This window comes from Erpetoichthys calabaricus, chromosome 8 (assembly GCF_900747795.2).
Source record: "Erpetoichthys calabaricus chromosome 8, fErpCal1.3, whole genome shotgun sequence".
In the NCBI taxonomy this organism is placed as follows: domain Eukaryota; kingdom Metazoa; phylum Chordata; class Cladistia; order Polypteriformes; family Polypteridae; genus Erpetoichthys; species Erpetoichthys calabaricus.
The window spans coordinates 73,280,533-73,305,149 of record NC_041401.2 but is presented as its reverse complement, the minus strand read 5'-3'; the positions used below and the strand labels follow the sequence as shown (position 1 = coordinate 73,305,149).

The 24,617-nt window shown below is 37.4% G+C and overlaps 1 protein-coding gene across 2 annotated transcripts in view; it reads left to right on the top strand.

Annotated features, from left to right (window-relative positions):
• The window catches only part of vmp1 (vacuole membrane protein 1), a 124,268-nt gene that overhangs the window by 3,883 nt on the left and 95,768 nt on the right, over positions 1-24,617 (top strand). Inside the window, exons 1-5 of one of the 2 annotated variants that reach the window (XM_051931317.1) lie at positions 178-250; positions 10,513-10,623; positions 10,822-10,957; positions 14,867-14,957; positions 18,286-18,396. In XM_051931317.1, coding sequence (XP_051787277.1) covers positions 10,542-10,623; positions 10,822-10,957; positions 14,867-14,957; positions 18,286-18,396 — 420 coding nt within the window. In that variant the 5' untranslated portion in view covers positions 178-250; positions 10,513-10,541. Of the gene's footprint in view, positions 1-177; positions 251-10,512; positions 10,624-10,821; positions 10,958-14,866; positions 14,958-18,285; positions 18,397-24,617 lie in introns of those variants that run through there. The other variant, XM_028806793.2, reaches the window with a different exon arrangement.

Sequence of the window (24,617 nt, the reverse complement as noted above, 5' to 3'; positions counted from 1 at the left end):
CTCTTGAGATTTCTCATTAATAAGAACTGCTGAAAATAAACCATAATTAGTGATCATAGTTTAATGGTCTTCTTTGGTGTCCCATGTACGACATTAGATCTAATTTCAGGCCATTGCCAACACCTAAGGCAGAGTGTGGTTGCAGCTTCGCTGGAGTGTAGCTCTTGTCTTCTTCTTGTTCAGAAATCTTTGACTTCTTTCTCCCTTTGAGTTAGTTGGCCTATTACTACGTCCTTTTTAGTTGTTTTGGGTAAGCAAAAGAAATAACTGAATATTTTGTAGATATTGTTTGGCAGAACTTGTTCATAATGTACTTTGGTTTAGTTGAAATAAATGCATTATTTTAAAGTGTCAAATGTGCTCTTTTTACATACAGAATGTATATCAGTGTGCAAGTAGTTTGAACAATCTGTATAAAACTGAAACAAGCTTGTTAGATTATTAAGGGAGCTGTGTCTCGCAGAATTTGAAGCTGTTATGCATGAGTTGAAATGCTGAATTGAATTTGTCTTTGTGTGACACAGTGTGTAGTTTAATTCAGTGAATGTTTATCACACTTTCCAGGTTTTGTTTATTTCAGAATTTAACAATGACCAAAAGGAGAACCATTTTTTTCTGCTACTGTCTTGTTTGATCTTTTAGCCATTATGTACAGTGAAAGCTACATTTAGTCATTCCTTCCTTGACATTTAGTTTTGTAACATAGCGGAGCTGCTAATTCCAAGTATTCATAGTTTGATTATTGTCTTGTTAAAGTTTAAGAGTAAATGTGAAGTAGAAAATCTCATTATTGAATGCTCTAGACAACACATTGTTTTTTTGTTAAAATTTTTTTAAAGGCACCATTTCACAATCTTGTCGATCATTAATGCACTTTTTTGTATCCATTACAGAGGTAAAACTAAAATGCCTAACTCAATCCATCCATTTTTATGGTTCCATTTCACAAGGGTAGACACAAAGTGGGAACCAAACCTGAATGGGGTCCTGGGCCATTGAAGGGTAGACTGATATATAATATACCCCCAGACCTGATCACAGAGGGCCAATTTAGAGTCCCCTCTTACCATAGCATGCACATTGTGACATGAGGAGAACATAGACTTCTCTGAGACCTGAACCAGGTGGGATTTGAATTTGGGATTATGAAGCTTTGAAGCAGCAGCATTAAACACTGTGCAAATGTACCTCCCCATCAATGTAGAATATGGGAAACTTTTACACAAGAAAGCTTTTGTGATTATGGTGTTTCTCTTGTTGTGCTGTCACTGGCTCTGTCCCCACAGTAACTCGATTGATATTTGTAGGTTTTTCAAATGACTGAGTCTGTTGTAATGGTTCCGATGTTTAATGCATGGTAGACTTGAGCAAAAATTTAGTACGCATTAAAGGTCTTAATGCAGGTTAGATTATGTTGAACACAGCCAGCTTCTGCAATTTGATCCCTCTAGATGAACATCCTGCTCTGCATGCTAATGATTTATGTAGGCTTAAGTTAGTTTAAAATAGTGCAGTGCATTTTTATTTAGTCACTAAAATGGTGGTCCCCTCAGTGTTTGTTATTGCAGAAGCACTTCAGTTTGCTTACATTATATTTATTGTTACAGAAAGGGCCCATTTGGTTGCCCCTTAAAACCTACTCTCCACCTACATGTCTGCTTAATAGTTGACACTAGAGAGCACATATAGGGATCGTGAGTGAAATGTGGTCCTTGGCAGTGGGAAGCTGAATTTTTGTCACGCTTGTATGGGGTGGTGGTTGAGTGCTGGTTTGGAACACATCACGCCTGACTTATGGGTAGGGCGGATACACAGTGCTAACAGCTGGTCATAGTTAATATCTTTTTTCTCTTATTGAGATGGTAAGCATTCCAATTGTATGAGAGTACAAATTCTGAGAGGAAAATGGAAATGCAGGTTTAGCTTTAACCTTTTTCTTTCGTAGGTTTTAATATGTGTTAGCTCTATCGTTATTTTCCATTATGGGACACTTTAGCCATGTGAGATTCCTTATAAATGGGCATAGATGAGAAGAGAGTCAACTGGGTGTACCACATAAAAAGTTGATAAATGTAAAAGTTCCTGTCTAATGGGTGAGGGATCCTGCCTTCTTGCATCATATTTAGTTTCAAAGCAGATTCAAATTCTTTTTTAGAACTCTGGTGTTTTCTTGTCAGTTTTGTCTTGGCTGTTGCTTTTTCCAGTGTGCCCTCCAAATTGCTAAGCTGTGTCTGTACATGTAGGGTGCATTTACATGTATAGTCCATTGTGGTAGGTAAGGGCAAATGCCTACGGTGGCAGAGCTCCTACTTTGATCATATACTTAATCCCATTGACCTTTTTGAAAAGGCCACAGCATCTTTTGCACTGCCAAATCTGAGTAGTTTATGCATCATAGCCTTCATTTGGCCAGAAACAACATCTCTGTCTCTCATCTTGTCCAGATCTTTTTTTTTCATTAATCATCCTTCTTATACTTTACTTTTTTAATGGGTCTGGTCCAGTGTATTGTTGTCTTTTAGGAGCAGTATGAAATGGCATAAAAACAGCACATTACAGTGGCAATAAAAAGTATTCTTCCTCTTTGTATCAACCTGAGTTACCAGTAGACTCTCATGTGTGTTTTGTTTTTTTATTTTATTTGTTACAAAAGCATATGTAGGTACTTTCTCAAGGCTTTCAGATGTTCTCCCTTACCCATCCATGTACTGCTGTGCGAACTCTGTTCAGTCTGATTTCGAGTCATCCATTGTCATTTCTTGAGTTTATAGAAGTTAATGAAAGTAACCAAGCTGGGTTCACGTGCCATGGGATTTTTTAGGTCTGTTGTGAATAGAATGTTGATTTGTGCACAACCTAACACATTTCCTGTAGCCCTTTTTTTATTTCTCCTCCTCGCTAGGCTACAATTTTTTTTTTGTTCTTTATTTCGCCTTATGCAATTTCTCGTATTAGGAATTTGTTAGTTTTCGCATTCCCCTTGGGGTCAGCCATTGTACAGCGCCCCTGGAGCAATTACAGGTTATGGGTCTTGCTCAAGGGCTCAGCAGAGTAGGATCTCTTTTTGGCAATGACGGGGATTCGAACCGGCAACCTTCTGGATACCAGCACAGATCCTTAGCCTCAGAGCCACCACTCCGCCCAATACAATGTATTCATTGGTCCATGTAAAGAGTTCTGCATTTGGCTACATTTGTTGTATTGTTTAAACTAGGAGAATGAAACACAGACAGGAGGAAATATCTGAAGTAGACTGACATCATCTATCCATAACCAATTTATTAAGTGAAAAAAAACAATTTAAGTAGCGCATCACAGCTATACACTGCCCGTAGTTAGCCATAGTTCTGTTTTTGGAGTCGGGTGAGTATTGGATAAAACCTAGAGATCTCCTTTTAAGATTCTGCCGCGTAACAGTTATGCTGTGATGAGTTTTTGATTTAGTGTCTCAGTACTGGCAAACACCTGCATTATCTTTTAAAGTGAAATGCTCTCAAATTGATGAAACTTTATGATTTTTTCTGCTGGATCCCTCATCTATGCTTCGTTTGCCTTAATCATTTTGTGATTACTCAATGAGGTGTTTTTTAATCAAGGTAGTCTGTGACGTTGTGGGTTCAGCTCCGTGCTGCCATCCACTGTTGAGGAGCCCTTGAACCCAACACCGTCGGCAATGTCACCGATGAGCTAGACAGTGAGGCAACAACATTAGAGCAAGGGGATGATGTAACAAAGTGCTTTTATTTACAGCCAATCAACAAAAACAAATGAGTTTTCAAATAAAGTGCTGTGCATTCAAAGTTCAATAAATCCATTAAATAAATAATCCATTAAAAACGAGTGTCATTGTGGAGGTCAAAATACAAAAACACAATCCTTTAAAACCGAGGTTAAAACGTTGTGCAGGAAGCAGTCTTTTAAAAGACAAATGCCAAGCCAGGTGCTTCTTTTAAACTAGCGTCTCACCTGCTTCTCCCGTTAGAGTCCTGCAGCAGGCGAGACGCTCTCTCTGCAGCTGACCTTCTTTTGCCTACTTCTGCTACTGTCAGTCGCCTTACCGATCCTTGGTTCCGGTCGGCTTCCCCTGACAGTGACTTGGTATTCCCCAACGACCAAGGCTCCCACGCTGGAGACACCACGTCCCAAGTCCCGACTCCTGCTGCCCTTCTGCTGCCCTTCTGCTGCCTTAAGCGGAGAGTCACTCGTCTCCCGGTCACTTCCGCCCTTCAAACTAAACTCGTAGTGACCACCTCTACTACTTACCTGGGTGTCGGCCAAACACCCAGGCTGCCTGCTCACCTGCCGCAAGCCTGCTCACGCTCACTCGCCCGCACCTGCTTGCTTGCTCGCTCGCTCCTTCCTCCTGCAACCTCCGTCTTTCTCTTTCTTTCTTCCTCGTTCTCTTTTCTTCTCCCCTAACCGTCTCGGGCTTCTCTATATATAATGGACGTGGCAGCTGTGGCAATCAACAGTTCCCGGGATCATTTACGCTGCAGACCGTCCCTCACCTGTGCACTTAGGTGAGAAATGCCCGCAGCACGAATCCTCCCGGAAACCGCTTCAGCCACACTACCACGCCCCTCGCTACGCAGCGAGAGCGGTGATTATTCATTTAAGCAAAAACTGGACTTTGCTGGGAGAGCTGTGGACCCACAACACTACATTCCACCCCCCCATAAGACTCCAGTTGCATGGGAAGGCTCCACACCATTACCAACCCAATGCAGCTGGAGCCCAGGTCCACAGCTCGGCCACTCTACACTGCACTAAAACCAATAAAAGCACTAAAACAATTAACCCCACAATAAAACCAACCCAAGCCCCCTTCATAAAACCAGGACATTAAAAGAATAAGAACTATTTAAAAGACAAATAACCAGCAATAAATAAATGTCCATAAAAAGCTCTGTCCTTTAAAAATGTCCTCCTCTGGCTTGGGTACGTGAGTTCCTCAAAAGTGTGGCACCAATCCCGCTTGCTGTTCTGGCTCCTCTTCTGTCCTCACTGCTGCTCATCCCACCGCTGCCACCAAATGTGATGGTGTTGGGTTCAAAGGCTCCTGAACTGAAGATTGGAGCATGGAGCAGAACCCACATTGTCACATAGTCAAATTACTTTATTATTTGTGACAATACCATTGTGATGTTCTGTGTTACTTTTGCACCAAATAGAATGATGAGTATTAAGGCCCAAAAGTTCAAGTTTGGTTGCGTAAGATCACCTCTTGTCCATCTCCAGCTGTTATGTGATGAGTTTTTCACATGTTTTTATGCTGAAAACATGAGAAACACCTCTGCTGCACTAAAGTGGACTCCAATCAAATGATTATGTGACTTAGAGAGGAGAGTTTGTAATGGAAGTGGGTCAAAGCAAGGAAGTGAATACTTGTACCATCAATTAGCTACAATTTTTTTAAATTAATTTACAAAAATGTCAGATGGCTAAACACATTTTTCTTCTCTCCTGCCTTCTGATTTGTCGAAGTTGGCCATGTTGCTGTTTTGTGTATGTTTGCTGGAGTTGAGGTGCACTTGATTTTCACATTGTACAGATTTAAGTGAACAACTAAGCCGGTGGTGAGAGACCTGAGTGGGAAAGGCAGCTGCAGAATATAATCGTCATGTAGTCTCCCTTCTTCATCTTCACTTTTAATATTTGTGCAAATGGGTGAAATTTGGTGGTGTTCGCAATGTTCTAAAAAAAATGAACTACATTTTCATTTGAGTAGTTTGTCAAAATAAGTTAACCTTATCAAAATCACTGAAGCTCAACATAGACTATCAAATTATATAACTCAGTATTTGGAAATTAGAGTACCACAAGCTCCCATTCATTTGTCTGTTAGCATAAAGTTACAAATCGAGTTATTATGCTATTGACAGTATAATTTCAGTCTGCTTTACCCTCACCATATGGATAGCAGTCTTTTTCAAAGAACTCTACAGTAAAACGAAGAGAATGACAAGCTTTATCAGAGATGAATACAGCCTACCAAACATTGTTTAACAATCAGCAGGTCACCATCACCACTGGGCTATGTAAAGCTGTTTAGCCTAAGAACAAATAGCTATGCCTGTAAACCTGTTTCATGCATAGATTATGGGAACTACAGTCATATAGCTCATCTTGTGAAATAAAAAAAAAAAATGATCAGAATAGAGTACAGTATTAACCTTGTTAAATGATACTGCAGCTGAGTGTGATATAATCTGCATTTATTATTTATCAGAGTTCATCACCGTAGCTTCCATTAACAAATGAACAAAGGTGATCATAGAACGTTCTCATGCAGTAGCCCAGCTAGCCAGGTCTTCCTTTGTATTCCTGCTATGTCAGCAACATCTGAGAATCTCATGTGCTCCAGGACACATTTGCTCAATGAGCAGATCAGGCCTGACATGTGAATACGTTTAAATTCCTACTTTTTTTCATTCCAATCGGGCCATTCTGAAAGCCCCAAAAACCATATTTTGAACTAAAACATTTACTTGCTGTTGTTCTGAGTTCACATGATTTATCTGAATTTTTTTAGCTTATTTGAAGCCTAAGTGTTTATCATTTCAGTATAATTAAATTTCATTGAGAGAGAGAGAGTGAAAATCTATCTTTTGTTCTGGTGTAGAGCTTTTTTAGTTGATTTCCTTGTATCGTAGAAGCAGTAAAGCACTGGATGTGATAAAAAGAGATCACTCTCTGACATTATTGGTACTCTATCGCTCATAGTATATCATCACATGTCATTTTTGAGAATGAGGTGGGGCATTTCTTCACAGTCAGTTTGGCAGAGTAGCCTTTGCAACAGGTATAGTCTGAACTGAAGCATTGTCATAATACAGAAGGAGGGTCATTTACAACTTTTCTCAGTCTTTTAACCAATTGACTTCTAGCACCAAATAAGATCATGTTGACCATTTTTGTAATTAATAAATACTACACTCTCAAAATCATAAAATAATTGTGTGCATGGTGCTGCTGGTGCTGGCTTGGGTCTTGAATGTTTTCATGTTGGAGAGTCACCATTCCTACATGTATATTTGTTTGCTGTTTGGACTCTTGAGTTATAATGATGAATCCTAGTTTAATTGTCAATTATGAACTTTTGTTTTAATTTATCATAGTCTGAATTCATAAGCTCAAGATTTTCCAAGGATGTGGCCATGCTTTATTTATATAGGCAACCTATATAGGTTTGTTCATGTTAAATTGTTCATGAAAAATGCATTCACTTGATCAATAACTAATCCTTGTAGTGTCTGCCATCACTCTTCTGTTCTGTATTATGATTCTCACCAAGGTGATAACATTTTCTTCTGTTGTTGATTTTAAAGGCCATCTGGCCCCTAGTTAATCTTCCAATGACATCTTGCCATCATGGCATTCTACATCTGCCTCTTGACCGTGACATATTAAAGATGACTAGTCCTTGTGTATTTTGAATAGAACCTCTGCATAGTTATTATGCAATACACCAAACCATTCAATGACAACACAATACTTGATTTTTGTGTTTTTTGAATTTGCTGATTTTTCTGAATCAAGATACATACAGTATAAACTGTAAATGCTAGTAACATGTAATTCTCATGTTTTTAGTAAACCAGAGATCTGTCAGTCGGTCATTGTCCTTCCCGCTATATCCTAACACAGGGTCATGGGGATCTGCTGGAGCCAATCCCAGCCAGCACTGGACACAAGGCAGGAACAAACCCTGGGCAGGGCGCCAGCCCACCGCAGGGCACACACACACCCACCCACACACCAAGCACACACTAGGGACAATTTAGGATCTCCAATGCACCCAACCTGCATGTCTTTGGACTGTGGGAGGAAACCCACGCAGACACGGAGAGAACATGCAAACTCCACTCAAGGAGGACCTGGGAAGCGAACCCAAACCAGAGATTTATCAAATGAGCAATATGGAATATATCCTTCAGGTTATGGCTAGAAACTCTTTGATCACCCCTCATATAATACAATCAGCAGAGAATGAATACAGCACAGTTAATTAAACGAAGCGTAAGAAATGCATATAATTCAGTTCATTCCCATTGCATTCTTTATTCTAAATTTTGAATTTGATTCAATCTTTTTTTATTCTTTTTGGGCACACTTCAACTTTGATTCTTTAGTGCAGTATTTAATTTCAAACATAATTTTGAAAAAAATATAAATATTGTTTAATAAATACAAAATCTATAGATATTTCTGTACATACTAGGTTTTCCAAAGTGTAAATTTTATCTGTCTTTGGTCAGCCTCATTCTGTTAAAAGGATCATGACAAAGGCAGTGAGTCGATGATTTGTGTAGGAGATACTTAACAATGCAGTAATACCATGGTTAACAACATCCCTTAGGAAAAACAAAAGTTAACTTTAAACCTGCTGTAGCACATGCATAATTCCACTACCAGTCCTCTAGAGCAGTGGTCCCCAACCTTTTTTGACAGCAAGGACCACTTTATTAGATGCAAAATTTTCCACAGACCGGTCGGGGGGGGGGGGGGTTGGTTTCAGTTTTATACACAATTTACATAACATATCTATTATTATTAAAGTTATTAAGCAGTTCGCATACGTTTGCAATCTGAGATTTTTCTTCTTTTTTTGCATATAACAAAGACATATGCTTTACATTTGCCAATGCAACAGATTGCACATCACAAACATTAACACTGCAATCTTTTTTTCGTGTCTGCTGTTTCTATAGGAGGGTGACAATGAGTTAAATTCCAATGGATGTTTTTCAAATGTTGACAAGCAATAAGCAAAAGGAATCAATGAAAACCACAGACAACAAAAACAGCAAAAAAAAAAAAAAAAAACAGTACGAGGAAAGTTCGAAGAAAGTTTTTTTACAATGTTTCTGTTTGGGGATCGTTGTGCAAACGTGCACAACTGAGCTGCGATCACAGATCTAACTGCTCTGTGGATGATTCGTTCAAGCATTTCAAGGTCACTTCGTTGTAATGAAAGCATCTGTTGAATGTACTTCGTAGTAACGTGATTTCTACAGACTCATGTCATATGGGGAAACTGTCGGGACCATAAAAATACTTTGTTGTAATAGTCTCTCACCTCGGTCTCTCTCCTCTCTGCACCGCTGCAAAGCCCCGCCTGCCAAGCGTTCTGAAAAGTCTGAGTGAGTCGCCCGGCTGTCAGACGGCTGCGGACTGGTAGTGGGCCGCGGACCGGGGGTTGGGGACCCCTGCTCTAGAGTGCTGCGGCATTCACTGCAACTTTCTTACAAGGAATGCTCCTCTATCATTAATGTTGTATCTACTGTAAAATAAGAAGCTTTTTTAAATTAGTGCTTAATTATTTTTCGCATTCTGTATTTATATTAATATTTTTATGATGTAATGCATATAAAATGTAAAGCAGTATCATTAGAAATTGAAATGCACATTATAAAAATGATAAAGACTGGAGTAAAGAACTGCCACATAGTACATTTTGAAGTGAGCACCTGGTCATGAAAGGAACTGATGCTGAGCATGGATAGATAGCCCTTATTTGCAAACACCTAGGCAGTTCTTCACCACTGCTAAAACCCACTGCCTAACCACTGACAAGTCTTGGGAAAAGCGAGAGAGATCATGCTGCCAGTGACCTCAAATGACATGCAAGGGGGATTGCATGAGGCAAATGAGAATGTGTTGAGCCGCATGGCAGAAGCCATAGAAAATCTGGTGAGCAGTGGCATTGGAGGGTTGCCAAGGAAAGAGACAGCAGAGAACATACTGTAAGTCCCACAGCACCACCTCCCTACACCATAAATATCCGCATCGTTCCCATAATAAATTTACCTCTGATAGAGTTTTTTTTTATGATGAGCTAAAGTCCTGGAATGCATTTACTTCATTAACTGAGCTATTACTTCATATTAGAAATGCACTCTAAGCATTCTCATGTAGTTATCAGTAAAATTGGCTGTTAAGTATTGTAATACTGAAAATAAAAACTGTTACTTGTAGTAATAGTCATCCGTATAGAGTATAGATTTCAGTAGTGCTAACACAGTTACAAAAGTTTCTCTAATAACCAATTAGCTTATAAACATGAGAAATTAAGGATAAACTAATGGAATTTGACATTAGGACAATGAAAGAATTTCTACTAAAAAGGGAGCTTTGTAGTCATATGTGAATAATAAATTAAAAATAAGTCATTTCAAGCAGTAGTAGCTATGACAAACACTAGTAATGCATTGGCTATATTTTTAAATCATTTTAAAGGTATCTTGATAATAAAAGGTGTGTGTTTCTGTTAAAAAACATGGACATTTCTCGGTGACCCCAAACGTTTGACTGGTACTGTATGTCTGGTACAGAAAGGAGTTGTGTGCTATGAATGTTTTATGCTGCCTTTGCCACCCTTTTATAGTGCTTTGCACACCTGAGTTGAGCTGCTTTGCAAGGATGATATATAGCCACTCGGGATGTAACCCTAACCCATTAGGTTTTTATATATCTTTAAACCCAGTGAATTGTGATTTTTCTGGCTTTCAGGTATCCTGGTCCCTTAACCTCTAAATGAAATGGCTGAAAATGCAGCTGACTGCGAGATACCACAAAGACGTGTAGGGATAACCAAGGAGCAACAGAATGGAAGTTTTGTGGGTATGTAGGAGCAAAAAGTTTTGCAGCTATATACAGATGTTCAAAAACGTATATTTGTTCTAATTGTTTAGAGGCCTCTTTCTGCACAATTATATACAAAAGAGTGGATTCTATAAGGACATTTAAGCAAAATGAAAATCTAAAATAATGTTCAGTTCTTGTATCCAATTAGTAACACTGAGTTGTTTTCTGCTTTAGATTCTTCATGTTTAAGAGAGAGGAAGCAAAGAGACAAAGAAGAGAGGCAAGCACTCGTCCTCTGGAAACATCCCATAACCACACTGCAGTATTTCTTTTTTGAACTGCTCCTAGATGCGAAGGACTGGACTTTAAAGTGGGTCCTAATTCACTTTGAATTGTTACATGCATTTTCTTGTTTTATTGACTGTGTTTTGATGATGTGTTTTTTTTTTTTTGTTTTTTTTATTTTCCTTACAAGTTTGGAAAGGATAGCATGAACATGGTTACTTTCCTCATATTTGTATTAGGACTAGGCAAAATATTGAATTTTTGATATGACATATACGTAAATAAGTAAATTATATATAATAGTCAATATTGTGATGTTCAATACTTCAGCTTCTTTGAAATCCTTCACTGCTTTTTCAGTTGTGGCTGCTACAACTAGAACAAGTAGTGAAGTTCTGCTGTTTGGAAATTCTTTGGTTTTGCTGAGGAATTGCAGTGCAAACAGTTCAACATGTAAAGGTAAAACATGGTACAGCATACGGAGGTCAATCAGGAACATGCGGCTTCTGCAGTGTATCCTTCCCCCTACCAGCAAAATGAGTCCCTACTAAGCAAACTTCCATAAAATGTTCAATGTTCCCCTACAAAGTTTATGAGCAGACAAGCAGCAGGTGGAATGAGATGACAGTTACTGTTTTAAAAAACTTTAGCCTAGTTAACTTGCACTCTAAAAGTACTTGCACTTGATCAATGGTCAAATAGGTATACTGACCACTAATCCACACGTAAAGTCACACATCCACGTAGTGTAAGCCCTCAGCTGTCCATTTCACTGCATATCCTCTCTGTACTGAAATGGTACAAGTAGGGTTTTTTTCTGAATTTTTTTTTAATTAGTCATTATTCATGCATCAGTTATGAGACAAACTGCATTACTGCCCTTTTTGTTTTTAGCAAATGAATTGAGCTTCCTACAGTAATTACAATAGTTGTGAGTGTTCATGTATGGTGTGATCATTTTGCATTAACATTTATAAATATGTTGTCTTGGTGATATATGAAACTGTTAAGGCTACTGGAGTAAGCTATTCATTATACTACTTTTTGGGCAGAGGTTAGTAATAGGATATCAATTAAATGAAATAAAAATCTATGTCGGGCGGCACGGTGGCGCAGTGGGTAGCGCTGCTGCCTCGCAGTTGGGAGATCTGGGGACCTGGGTTCGCTTCCCGGGTCCTTCCTGCGTGGAGTTTGCATGTTCTCCCTGTGTCTGCGTGGGTTTCCTCCGGGCGCTCCGGTTTCCTCCCACAGTCCAAAGACATGCAGGTTAGGTGGATTGGCGATTCTAAATTGGCCCTGGCGTGTGCTTGGTGTGTGGGTGTGTTTGTGTGTGTCCTGCGGTGGGTTGGCACCCTGCCCAGGATTGGTTCCTGCCTTGTGCCCTGTGTTGGCTGGGATTGGCTCCAGCAGACCCCCATGACCCTGTGTTCGGATTCAGCGGGTTGGAAAGGGATGGATGGAAAAATCTATGTGAATTTGTAGTGAAAAAATTAAAACTTCGCTGTTTATTGGCATTTAAAGTATATTTAAAGTTTCAACGGATAGTTGCAATGGCAGAAGTGTCACCACCCTCCTAAGAATTTTAAGTGCCCCCATATAGATTTTTCCCTGGTACTAGCCCTATAAAGTACTTATCTGTACTGTTGAGAAAGATACTGGATGGAAAATAAGAGTTGCCTGACCATAAGTATTTATACTAGTGCTATTCTAGTGAATGTTATAAACTAAATACCCACATGCATCATGCATACTGCTAAAGACATGGCAGATCACATATATGCAAATACATAGTTTGTAACCATTAGGAATAAGAATGTCATAAAACATACATGTGTCATGATTTCTCAGCATGTTAATGAATTAAGAGTTTTGTCTTCTGTAAAAAAAGTCAGAGATGGATGTAGAATAGTGTTCACTGGCAGATACAGATACCAGCAAAGCAGTCAAGGTGTTGAACATACAATTAAAACTCATAAATAAGTAGAGGAAATATAAAACAAATGTGATTGGGGAAAAGAGTTTTTGAGCTGTTTCTTTGAGGCACAACTATTCATGAAATTTAAAAAAAAAAAACAAAAAAAAAACTAAAACATCTTCCTTCACAAATACCTCATATTGTTATTGTGCAAAAATATACCAGGTTTTGGGCTCTGTATGGAAAAAGTACATATATGCATCTACATAGTGCTGGTCTTTAAATTTCAGGGTGGTTTGAGGACATATTGACATATAGTAAATTTTGAGTCAGTATTATTGCAGTATCAATTTCACTACATATTGTTAGTCCTAATTTGTTTTACTGGTGTAGGTGACCTATTCATTGGTGTCACTGACCTTTTCACATATGCATTATGAAAAATTCCCAAGTTAACCATACTGTAAACCCACTGGTATTTAATTGGTTGTGTTTACACCTAATATTTTCTCCCCAGATAACATAGTCTAAATACTGAAAGGTGTACAAAAGGCTTAAAAGAGATTACGCTGGTGAGCAGTAAAGGTAGACTGCTACTTTTGTTCTGTGTATGTGTTTTAGTTATTAATTTGCACTCTGTACAAAGATGCGTTCAAGAATTTTTAAGCAAAACAGATTCACACAAACCTTCCTTGAAGGGGTTTAAGTGATTAATTATTTAAGTTCAAAGGGAGACTTCAAGGAGGTCTGCCACAGTGTATACTAAGCCTTTGACGTATTTGCCCAATTGAAAATTACAAAAGTTGTTTTGGCTTCTAGATTTATAATGTTTTGAATACTAGAGCAGAAACATGAGTCACTATAAATCACCTCTTTATGTATTTTATTTCAATTTACAGTGTGTTTGGATGTGTTTTTCATCATAAGGGTGTGGTTGCAAATGATGAAGTCACTTGTATCCAGAGTTCAGCAAACGTGGAGGGACTGACAGTGGAGGTCAAAGTACTTTGAATGTGGAGCGAGAGTTTAAGTTGTTAACAGATAACAGATTGGTAATTCCAAAATGAACATTTGTGGACTTTGTTTACAAACTGTAGTTCACAACTTTTGAGTTAATCTGAACATCAGTTGAATACTTCTGGGAATAGATACTTCATACTTAACTCGAGTATTTTTACTCGACCTGTCCTTATATGGATCACGGTTGCAACACGCTCAGCTGGACTACTCTATTCCAACATATACTGTACCTAAAACTTCCTCCAGCAACGTCTGGGACATTAACTGTTGCTCCCAGGCCAAGTGAACGAGAGAATCTCTCCAATGAGTCTTTTCCCACTGGGCCCTGCCTAGTGCACCCCCTGAAAACTTTTTAGAAAGAAAGCATGGAGTATTTTAACACTATATTGTTAAATCTTTTATTTCATATATTTAAAAAACACTAGCTTAGAGTTTGCCAAAGTCTAATACAATTCTAATAAAAATCATTCTTAATTTCCTTTAAATTTATCCTAATATATATAGTGCATTATACAAAAGGGATTAGTCTTGTATGAAGTGGCAGTCTTTTCATACTAACTTTTTCATTTTGGAATGTGATAGAAAACCGTAAGAATAAAGAAGTAAACCCATAAGTATTCATTGAAATATTATAAAAGCTTCATGTCATTTTATTATGTACCCATCCAGGAGATTTTTCCATCTTTGTCTTTTGAGTATTCATATTTTCTAACTATATTTTCTGACCAATACTATAAAACGAGATACAGTGACCTAAAGAGATTGCCTTTCTAGTTCATTAAAAACTTAAATTTTCTGTTAGTTCTGCACAGGAAATGCATTCACTCTGCTGATGTAACTTAGACATAACATTTTTCCAAAATGTGTTTTCATAGACATTAGTTTCCAACTTGCACATTGCTTATATATTTGAGTTTTTTTTTCCTAAGGTACCTATCATCCAGTCATAGTTCCTGGCAACTTTCTAGTTTTTTGTCTTCTAGAATTTCTTTGGCAGACATTTTCTTTTCAGGCATAATTATATACTTATTGTTTATTAATCAAGACTTTAAATTCCAGGTTGTACAAGCGCAGAGGAATGGTTTGCACCTTTGCAGCAATATTTCTAATAGTTACATCTGCATACTACATTGAAGGAGCTCATCAAGAGGTATATTTATTGGTCATTAATTATATTTTTTACTATGCCAAGTTTTATTTTTATAAGGATTCTTTAATATGGTATTTTTCTCTCTTTCTTTTAATTGTAATTTGTTAAAGGTTTAAAGTATATTCTATTGAAAAAATACATTTTTGCATTTTGGTAAAAAAAGTGGGGCAATAGAAATGCATTAATCATTTGTGGATAGGATCAAAGGCAGAAAGATTTCCCAGTCCAGAAAGTCCTGATTGGTTAATAATAGTGTTTTGGAGCAGTTTAAACTTGCAAGTTTTATACGTAGTCATTTAGTGTGCCATAATATTTATATAAACCAGGCACTTTAGTGTACTATAATGTTTATGTATCTCTCTATTATAAAAAAAAATCCTGGGAGAGAAAGACTAGGGAGACAAGACGTGATCTTCACGTGAAGATCACGGAAGACACTTAAAAGACCCGCAAGACGAAAGAGATTGGCCACGGAGTTTCTCGCGGGGACCTTAAACATGAGACTTTGTGTCAAGTGATTGACTCGGGACCGTCTTGCGGGGACATAGAACATGAGATTCTTGCAAGACACGCCCTACTTACAACCAATATCAAATAAGACCATAGGCAGCAAAACACTCAGTCGTGTCAAGGCTTTGAGCACACACAGATCCAGGGCTCTCGGCGCATATAAAGCATATAAGGACAATACGTTATAGATGAAACGTAGACAACTAAGCGAAGAAGAAAGAGCAGTGCAGAGAAAAGAGACTCAAAAGCGTTGGAGAGAAAAAAATGCAAAAAAGAATAATCTAGGTGCAAATTCAGAAAATAAGGAAAGTAATAATCAGCCCGGAACAAGTGGAATTGAAAAAAAACACGTCCAATTAGGCTCAGAATTAAAATACAAAGAGTAAAAGACAAAGTAAAACTTCATAAAGACGTTCGGAAACGTTGGTGCTATACACATGCAGAGCAGGTTAGAGATTATGAAAGCAGTGGAATTCGAAAGGCTCAAAAAAACGGCGCAATACAAATGCAGAGAAAGTTAAAGAATATGAAAGCAGGAAAATTAGAAAGTAAAGATCACAGTAGCGCAAGCAAACAGAAATTATTACTCGAAAAAAGGGAAAATAATCACCACGGACCAGGTGTCATTGGGAGAAAAAAAAGCAGGACAAAGCAAGGAATGGAGTTTGAATATATGGACATAGGTGATATGTCAGAAGTATGTAAATATTGTAAGGCTTTGAAGTTTAAGTCAGAGTATTTCAAAAACGGGGTTTAACTCGGATACATTTATTGGTTACTTTGCAAAAAAAATTATTAACTACTGATGATGTGGATCGTTTTGTCTGTGCTGAAATTCCAAACAGAGAAACCTATCCTGAATTATGGTACAAAGTCATTAAACACATGTCTCACGGACCTCATTTAAAAGATTTAGCATGTTGGGACTCAAAAGATTCCAAATACTGTTTTTAACGAAGTTCTGAAATAAAAGTGAAACTAAGGAAATAGCAACAATTCAAAGAAAAAAAAAATCTTAAAAGTGTGTATCCGGAAAACCAAACATGGGGGTTGGCGAGCGAAGCAAGCAGGGAAGCCCCCTAGTCTTTATTAAAAAAATAAGTGGCAAAATACTAGAAAACATTTTAGGGGGCCAGAATGGGAATCGGTTGTTCTATTTTGCCATGGCTAGTATGCTAAAAACTGAGCCTAAGTTGGTATCGGAACATCCAAAAGATCATTCTGCCACATTGGATTGAGTGAACAGGTCTTGTGCTCACAACACAGCAAGGCCACCGGCAACCCAAAGGTGTCTTAGAAGCACTGATTTAAGTGTTTTTGTGGGGTATGTGTGACTAGCTTCGAGGTCCTGTCCATGGCTTTTCCTGCCCTGTGCCCAGGACTGCCAGGAAAGGCATTATTCCAACTCCTATAACCAGTTTGCAATATGAGTACAGTCAATTGCTCAGATTACGTTAGGAAAACCGGGTACTGTTGCACATTTCCTTTTTATGTTAACAAAAACAGTTCAAGTATGTAGACACACACCATATGAAAGCTAAAGGTAGTGCCTTGTGAGTCAGTTAATGGCTTCCAGCACAGAGGGTATGATGGAGATGGAGCTGAAGCATGGCTGATATTCCTAACCTGTCAACCAGTTTCTTGAGAGATAACAACCGGAAGCCAATATAAACTGATGAAAAAACAAAAAAGTTCTTCATTTCAATTATGCAGTATTGGCCCTCCTTTAAAATGGATTTAAAATAGCATTTATACATCATTTTAATAAAATGTGAGGTTTAATATATTTGTCACATCAGTGCACATTAACTGCTTGGTGATATAAATTATTGTAGTCATGAGTTGTTATTTAGCTGGTTTGGTTGCATTTCTCTACTTGATTAAGGATGTCGTCATTTCCCAGATTCTCTGAAATGATTTCTGTGCATGGGTCAGAGTTGCTGTAAATATACACAAGTTCTCCTGTTAAGTTTTCTTTTTGCCTTTTTGTGCAAATCAGACCACCTTAAACAAAAGATAGGGGCTGTGGTCAGCATTGTTTTCAAAATAAACTAAAAAAAAAAAAAAATCAAATGAAAGAAAGATCTGAAATGCCTTAAGTGGTTTGGACTTGTACTTTTGAAGAACAACCTTTTTTTATCCCAAACATCATTACACTGGTATACAGACGTACATTCTATATGTGCTCAGACAGATAGGTGTAAATTGAATCTCTAAAATTAGAAATGGAATTACAAATCCAAAAAAAATCTCTTTTTAAATGTATTGATTTCTGTTTTTTATTTCAAGTTGTTAAATGTTGAACATTTTTCATTTGTTTTAGTGCGCAATTTTTGTAGATCATTATTTAAAAAATGGTTTAATTTCTTTTGTAATTAATAAAATCTAAGGCCATTAATTGTGAAAACATTGTTAGCAGCTTAATTTCAAAGGAATAAGTACCTTTTTATATATCCACCACAAACCTCCAGTCCTGCCAAACATCTTACAGATTCCGACATTCAAGGGTTTTGTTTTATATAGGGTGGTCCAGATCTAATTATGCAATTTTCATTACGCTATAACTTATTAAGTTTATTACATAGAGAATTCACAGCACCTGCCCTGCACATAGAAATTTCACTTAAAATTTGTTTTGTTTGCCGATAGATGGCAGCACCTGCCCTGCAGTCCAAAATGGTGGGGAGGCAGTTGTCAGTCGAACTAGATTTGGACCACCATGTATTGTAGTCTTGTTATATGGTGCTAATAAACATTGTTTCCTTTCTGTTTGACTTCCCTAAAACAGAGTATGTATTGTACATTATTTATTTTGCAGTTTGTGCAGTATGTAGAGAAGAAATTTCTATGGTGTGCCTACTGGGTAGGCTTAGGCATTTTGTCCTCTGTTGGTCTTGGGACAGGTCTTCATACTTTTCTTCTTTATTTGGTAAGTAACCCTTGATATTTTGCCTTTTTAATTGATTTTCTGAGACAGTTTAGCTAACTACTGCCACCTCTGTACTGCCTGAAAAATTAATATTATTAGCAATATTAAGTATTATAGAATAGTAATCTTTAAAGCTAGAAGTATGATGCTGAAGTAGAACTTTACCTTCTGTGGCTCAAGAGAGGAGCCAGATAATGTTGTATGAGCACGTACTTAGGATGCACCAATGAATGTCTTCATTAAGGGTGTAGCAAACGCAGCCACCCAGTGGGAGAAGACTTGCATTTAGGCCCAGACACATACTGGTTCTACTACAGTCACAGTCACACAAAGTGAAGTAATGATGATGATGAACTGATTGCCAAGGAATGTTATTGAAATCCTAAAATTGCCTACACTTTTAGCATTGCAAGTAAATACACTGCTGAAAAAAGGTTAGTTGCAAAGTTGGAAACCTTTCAGGATCAAGCATATCTTTTGTTCATTTTTTTAAGAATTACAGTTAGTGCAGTACCTCTTTAGTACAACAGCTTTTTGTATGGGGGAGGGGGTGACTAGAGTGTTGATCATCTTCTGGGTTTTAATATTTTTCATTTCACAATTTTTAAAGTGTAGCTGTTAAAATTGAATTTCGCTTTTTCCTGAAAACTAGGAAATTAATTTGAGTGATTGATAAACTTGCAAAATGCAAAACTTTGATTTTATTTCCTAAACCATTTAACTCCTTTTGCCTCTTGGAAACTATAGCAGTTTTTAAACCTAGCTTGTAGTTTCAACCCACACCGGTAAGCTTGTCTGAAAGACAGTAGTGGTTGCTTAGAGATGACTTGCCAAAATAACTCCTCAGCTCATACTCTGCTGCTCTCAAAGTCAGTGGAATGCTTGAAAATCTATGACTTAGTTTACTTTGATGGATGTCTTATGTCCTTCCATCTGTGACTCGGCTTAGTTCTTGTTTTTCAGATGGTGCTTCCTGTGTTTTGTAGAATACCAACGTATTGGGGAGGCGTATGAGTATGCTAGTTAAGGATTGTTTAAACTAGGGATTGGAGTGGGGACAGGGAGTTTAGGACAGGCCAGGTTTAGAATTATACATGGAGGAAAAAACAACACTATAGAAATTAAATTTCCTTAGGCAGGCAAAACAACTTGGAAGGTGGGCCGTGGCACCAAGTGCCACATTTGAGTGCCGAGAAGAAAAACAGAATAAGTGAGGGTTAGTATACAATTATAACTGTCATGTTACTTATGTTTAAGTGCTAATGACTAACAACAGAGATGCAGTCTGTACAGTTAATCAGCAGCTCTAGTCAGGATATGCTAAACTGAAGTAGTGAGTCTTCAGCCGGGATTTAAAAGCTGAGACCGAAGGGGCATCTCTTATAGTAGCAGGCAGACCATTCCACAGTTTAGGGGCCCTGTAACTAAACTGGTCATTGATTAGGAAAAGGGTTAGAATGAAAACCTGCAGCCACTGTGGCCCTCCAGGCCTGGAGTTCGACACCTGTGGTCTATAGTCTGCTGCCACAAGCAAACCATTGGTTACCCAAAGCAAGGCAGGTTCACAGAAGAGCTGTGCTTTGAAACCAGACTGAAAGAGTTCCATCAGTTTATTTGAAGTTAAACAATTGGTGATGTAGGAGGCTACAACACGCTTAAGAACATCTGACAGAAAAGTTGAGAGAGAGGCTGAAAATTGTAAAGATTATCAGCAACATAACCAAACTTTTTTTAACAATAGGATTATTTAAGCAGTTTTAAAGTGGCTGGCAAAAAGCCATTGTTAAGGGATTTATATACTATTGTTGTAGCAGTTGGGATTATGGCATGCATGCAGGATTTAAGAATGTTATGGGGATGTGGGTCCAGTACACAAGTAGTCGACCTCATCTGACTGGTGAAAATTTAGAAAAGGAGCTGGATGGAATGGGAAAGCAGGGCAAGATATAAATGAATGATGGATTTATATTAGTTGAATTATTGAGATCTTTATTTTTATTACTGAAAAAAGACTTCAGTAGAGGAGGTAATTTGGCCAGATGCAGGTTTACGTAGTTTATTAAATACAGGTTATCATAGCCACTTTCTATAATTCTGCCATAATGCATGTTATTGACTGTAGTTAATGCATCCCTTTAAGCCCTTTGATGGTCAGAGAAAGCCTGGATATACACAGTAAGGCTAGTCGGACATTCTCAAGAGCTGCCATTAGCAGAAGAGAAATGTTATTTTTATGAGATTTATATGTTATGAGATTTTACAAGAAAATAGGAAATAAAATGTTTCACAAAGTTTGTTAATTTAGTGTATTGCAGTCTTCACCATGCATTTTTCTTCACCTGTTAGTATATTTAAAGTATAATATGACATCTTTTCCAGGCAAACGAATTGCAAGGAGTGAAAACAGAAAATACTTTTTGCAGTCCTTTTCTAAAAAGGCAAAAAATGCTTATATTATACATATAAAACAAGCTAATTATTAATGTTTTTATTGCAGACTGTTGTAATTAACCAAGATCTCTTTATCTCTTTTTTCCTTTAAATGAAAATATTTTTTAAATTGTGTTTCCCCTCAAGACGTTTTTGAAATGTGGTATGACTTTTCATTTTGTAATCATACACAGTTCCCTTCTTTGGTCAATGGTTCAAATAGTAGCGACACTGACAATTGGTAAAGGAAGGAAGAAAGTTGGAACTTCAGCATTGGTTTTTCAGACCAGCAAAGGGGTATGGTCAGGAAGAGGCATGCTAGAGTGTGGTGGGGAAAATGTTCTAACCCTTACACTACTTGTCCCCTTGTCAACATTGATTGTGTTTTTCTAGTTTGTATATAAAATGATTGTTATTAAGCAAATTCCAAAGAAAAATAGAGAATAAATTAAACTTGTTAGTAGACCCCTAAATTCATTGTATGAGACATTGCTGTATCCTGAGTGGAGAAGAAGTTTCTGTTTTCATTTTCCCAGTTAGGTTTGCAGTGCTATTCGGTGGAACTACTGTATATTATGCAGATTACACACATATGCTTGCATATATACATACATACATACCTTCTCAATCCTTCTTAATCAAGTTAAGAGCTATATTTAGTTTTTACCCATGACATACATGTTTCTGAATTAAGAAATTTATTTAAATCGTGTTCACATCTATATATACATTTTAGTCAGAAATAATTTTTCCCAACCACTAGATGGCTGCTGTGTCTTGCTGTCTAATTATTAGGATCCTAGACTCAAAGCAAAGCCCTCCTAAGACAACCTATGGTATGTCACACTATTATTGTTGGCCTTCCTAGTTTCCTGAATGCACTGATTTGTTAATGATTACAGTCATACCTCCTTTTAAGTTTTGATGACAACTTTGGTACTGATAGCTTGTGGGGCTGCTTCTGTCCTTTTTGTGTCAATAATGGCTGAGATCATGTCAGAGTTTCAACTGTGTTAAGTTATTCAAAGACATGGCTCTTCATATATATCTTAACTAAATTTGCCTAAATAATCCACAAAATTCAACAGACAAGCCCATATTATTTAGAGTGCTTTGTATAAAACTGTGAAGATCCTTTATTTTTCATTTAGCTTACTGCATTGCTTCTGTATTCCTTTATCATCAATTAAATGTGGTGGACCTACAACTAATTTTGTTGGTTCACCACATGGTGGCAGCGCAGTTTTAGTTGTTCTGTGTTTTCACTTTGACATTAAATAGCTCATTAAAAATAATTTTTCTGTTGATCAATGATACATTCCACTGTGATTTATCAATGTTGTATAATAATAAAATGTAAAAACTTCCAATGTGTTGAATTCTTTTTTAGACACTGTATGTCTTCTATTTGTGTACATTTTCATAAATTTAGCGCCAGAAATCTTTTGTTAAAATCGGTAACCTATTTGCTACATAACAGTTTCATCTTATTCTTGCATTAACCAAAATTAGTCCACCCTACGACATTCTTGTAAACTAAGAATGTTTTCCCACTCACATCCACTGTGAAATCTGTGGTTAGATGTCGTGTGGTTTTGTATGCAGAACTGATTATCAATGATTTTTTTTTTTTTAATTCATGTCCCACCTACCTACTTCATGAAAGTTTCATTCTGTGCCCCACCCTCTCACAAGTAACCACATCAGTTCCACCTGCTCTTACCCTCAGTATTAAAATTATGAACTGCACGGCACAGAAATATTATGTTGCATCCTGCAGGAATTACTGGTTTTGTTGTGAAACATTTAGGTGTACAAAACTGTACATATTTTATTCACATCTTTTGTTATGTGCAAGGTATTTGGTATCTACAATTGAACTGTAGTGTTGTGGGGGCTCCTTCTCTCCTAGAAACTTTGGATGCAAAGCAGGAAAAAAATCGGTTTTCCATTTTATTTTATTTTAGGGCACATTGTACAATACACCTCCTCTCCCCACATTCACTCATACTGGGTCAATTTAGACTTGCCAACTTTATTTTGTATTAATTTATGGCATTGTTGTAAAAGAAAGCATTTTCTACATATCCCTCACAGGTGGTGCGGTGGTAGTGCTGCTGCTTTGCAGTAAGGAGACTGTGGAAGATTGTGGGTTTGCTTCCCGGTTCCTCCCTGTGTGGATAGTGCTTTGAGTACTGAGAAAAGCGCTATATAAATGTAATGCATTATTATTATTATATCTACAGAGGTGCTTGAAAGTTAGTGAACCCTTCAGAATTTTCCATATTCCTGCATAAATATGACTTAAAACATCATTAGATTGTCCTAAAAGTAGATATGGAGAACCCAGCTAAATAAATGAGACAAAAACATCATACTTGGTAATTTATTTATTGAGGAAAAGTACCCAGTATTACATATATGTGAGTGGTAAAAGTATGTGAACCTAGCAGGTAATTTTGAAGGTGAGATTAGAGTCCGGTGTTTTCAATGAATGTCATGGTCGTCAGTCAGTGTGATTACAATCAGGTGTGAATGAGTACCCTGTTTATATTAAAAGAACAAGGTTCTATTGAGAGCTTCATCTTTAAACACATTTGTGCAGTATCAGAGTATCATGCCATGGACAAAGGATACTTTAGTTGACCTCAAAAATAAACAATTGTTGATGCTCATCATGCTGGGAAAGGCTACAAAACCATCTCTAAAGAGTTTGGACTGCACCAATTCACAATCGGACAGATTGTGTACAAATGAAGGAAGTTTCTCCCCAGGAGTGGCCAACCAACAAAGATCACTCCAAGGGCAAGTCATGTAATTATCCATGGAGTCACAAAAAAACCAAGGGAAACTTCTACATAACTAAAAGTCTCTGTCATATTGGTTAATGTTAATGTTCATGAGTCTACCATGAGGAGAACACTGAACAATTGTGCAGCGCCTGAAAGGGTTGCAAGGAGAAAGCCACTGATTTCCAAAAAAAAAAATTGCTTCCTGTCTACAGTTTGCTGAAGAGCATGTGGACAAGCCTGAAAGGTATTGGAGTAATGTTTTGTGGACAGATGAAACCAAAATAGAAGCATTACGTTTGAAGAAAGAAAAACACTGCATTCCAGCATGAGAACCTCATTTCATCTGTGAAAGATGATGTTGGTAGTATCATGCTTTGGGCCTGTTTTGCTGCATCTGGGCCAGGACAGCCTGCCATTGTGGATGGAAAAATGAATTCTGAGTTGTACCAGCAAATTCTAAATGACAACATCTCAAGAAACAACCCCAAGCACACAAGTCATTCTACCAAACAGTGGTTGAAGATGGATAAAATAAAGGTTTTGGAATGGCCAAGTCAAAGTTCTGATCTTAACCCAATAGAAATGTTGTGTAAGGACCTGAAGCTTGTAGTTCATTTGAGAAAACCCAGCAACATCCCTGAGTTGAGTTGATTCTGAATGGTGGAATGGGCTATAATTTCTCCAAGCTGATCTGCTGGACTGATCAAGACCCACTAGAAGAGTTTAGTTGCAGTTAATGCTGTAAAAAAAGGGATCACACCAAATACTAAAAACAAAGATTCACATACTTTTGCCACTCACTGATGTGATTTTATGGGTGATTTTCCTTAATAAAAAATGATCATATATGACATTTTTGTCTCATCTATTTAGATGGGTTTTCTATATCTACTTTTAGGAATTGTTTGAAAATCTAATGACGTTTCAAGGTCTGTATATTCAGGAATATGGAAAATTCTGAAGGGCTCAGTCATTTTCAAGCACCACTGTATGAACCCC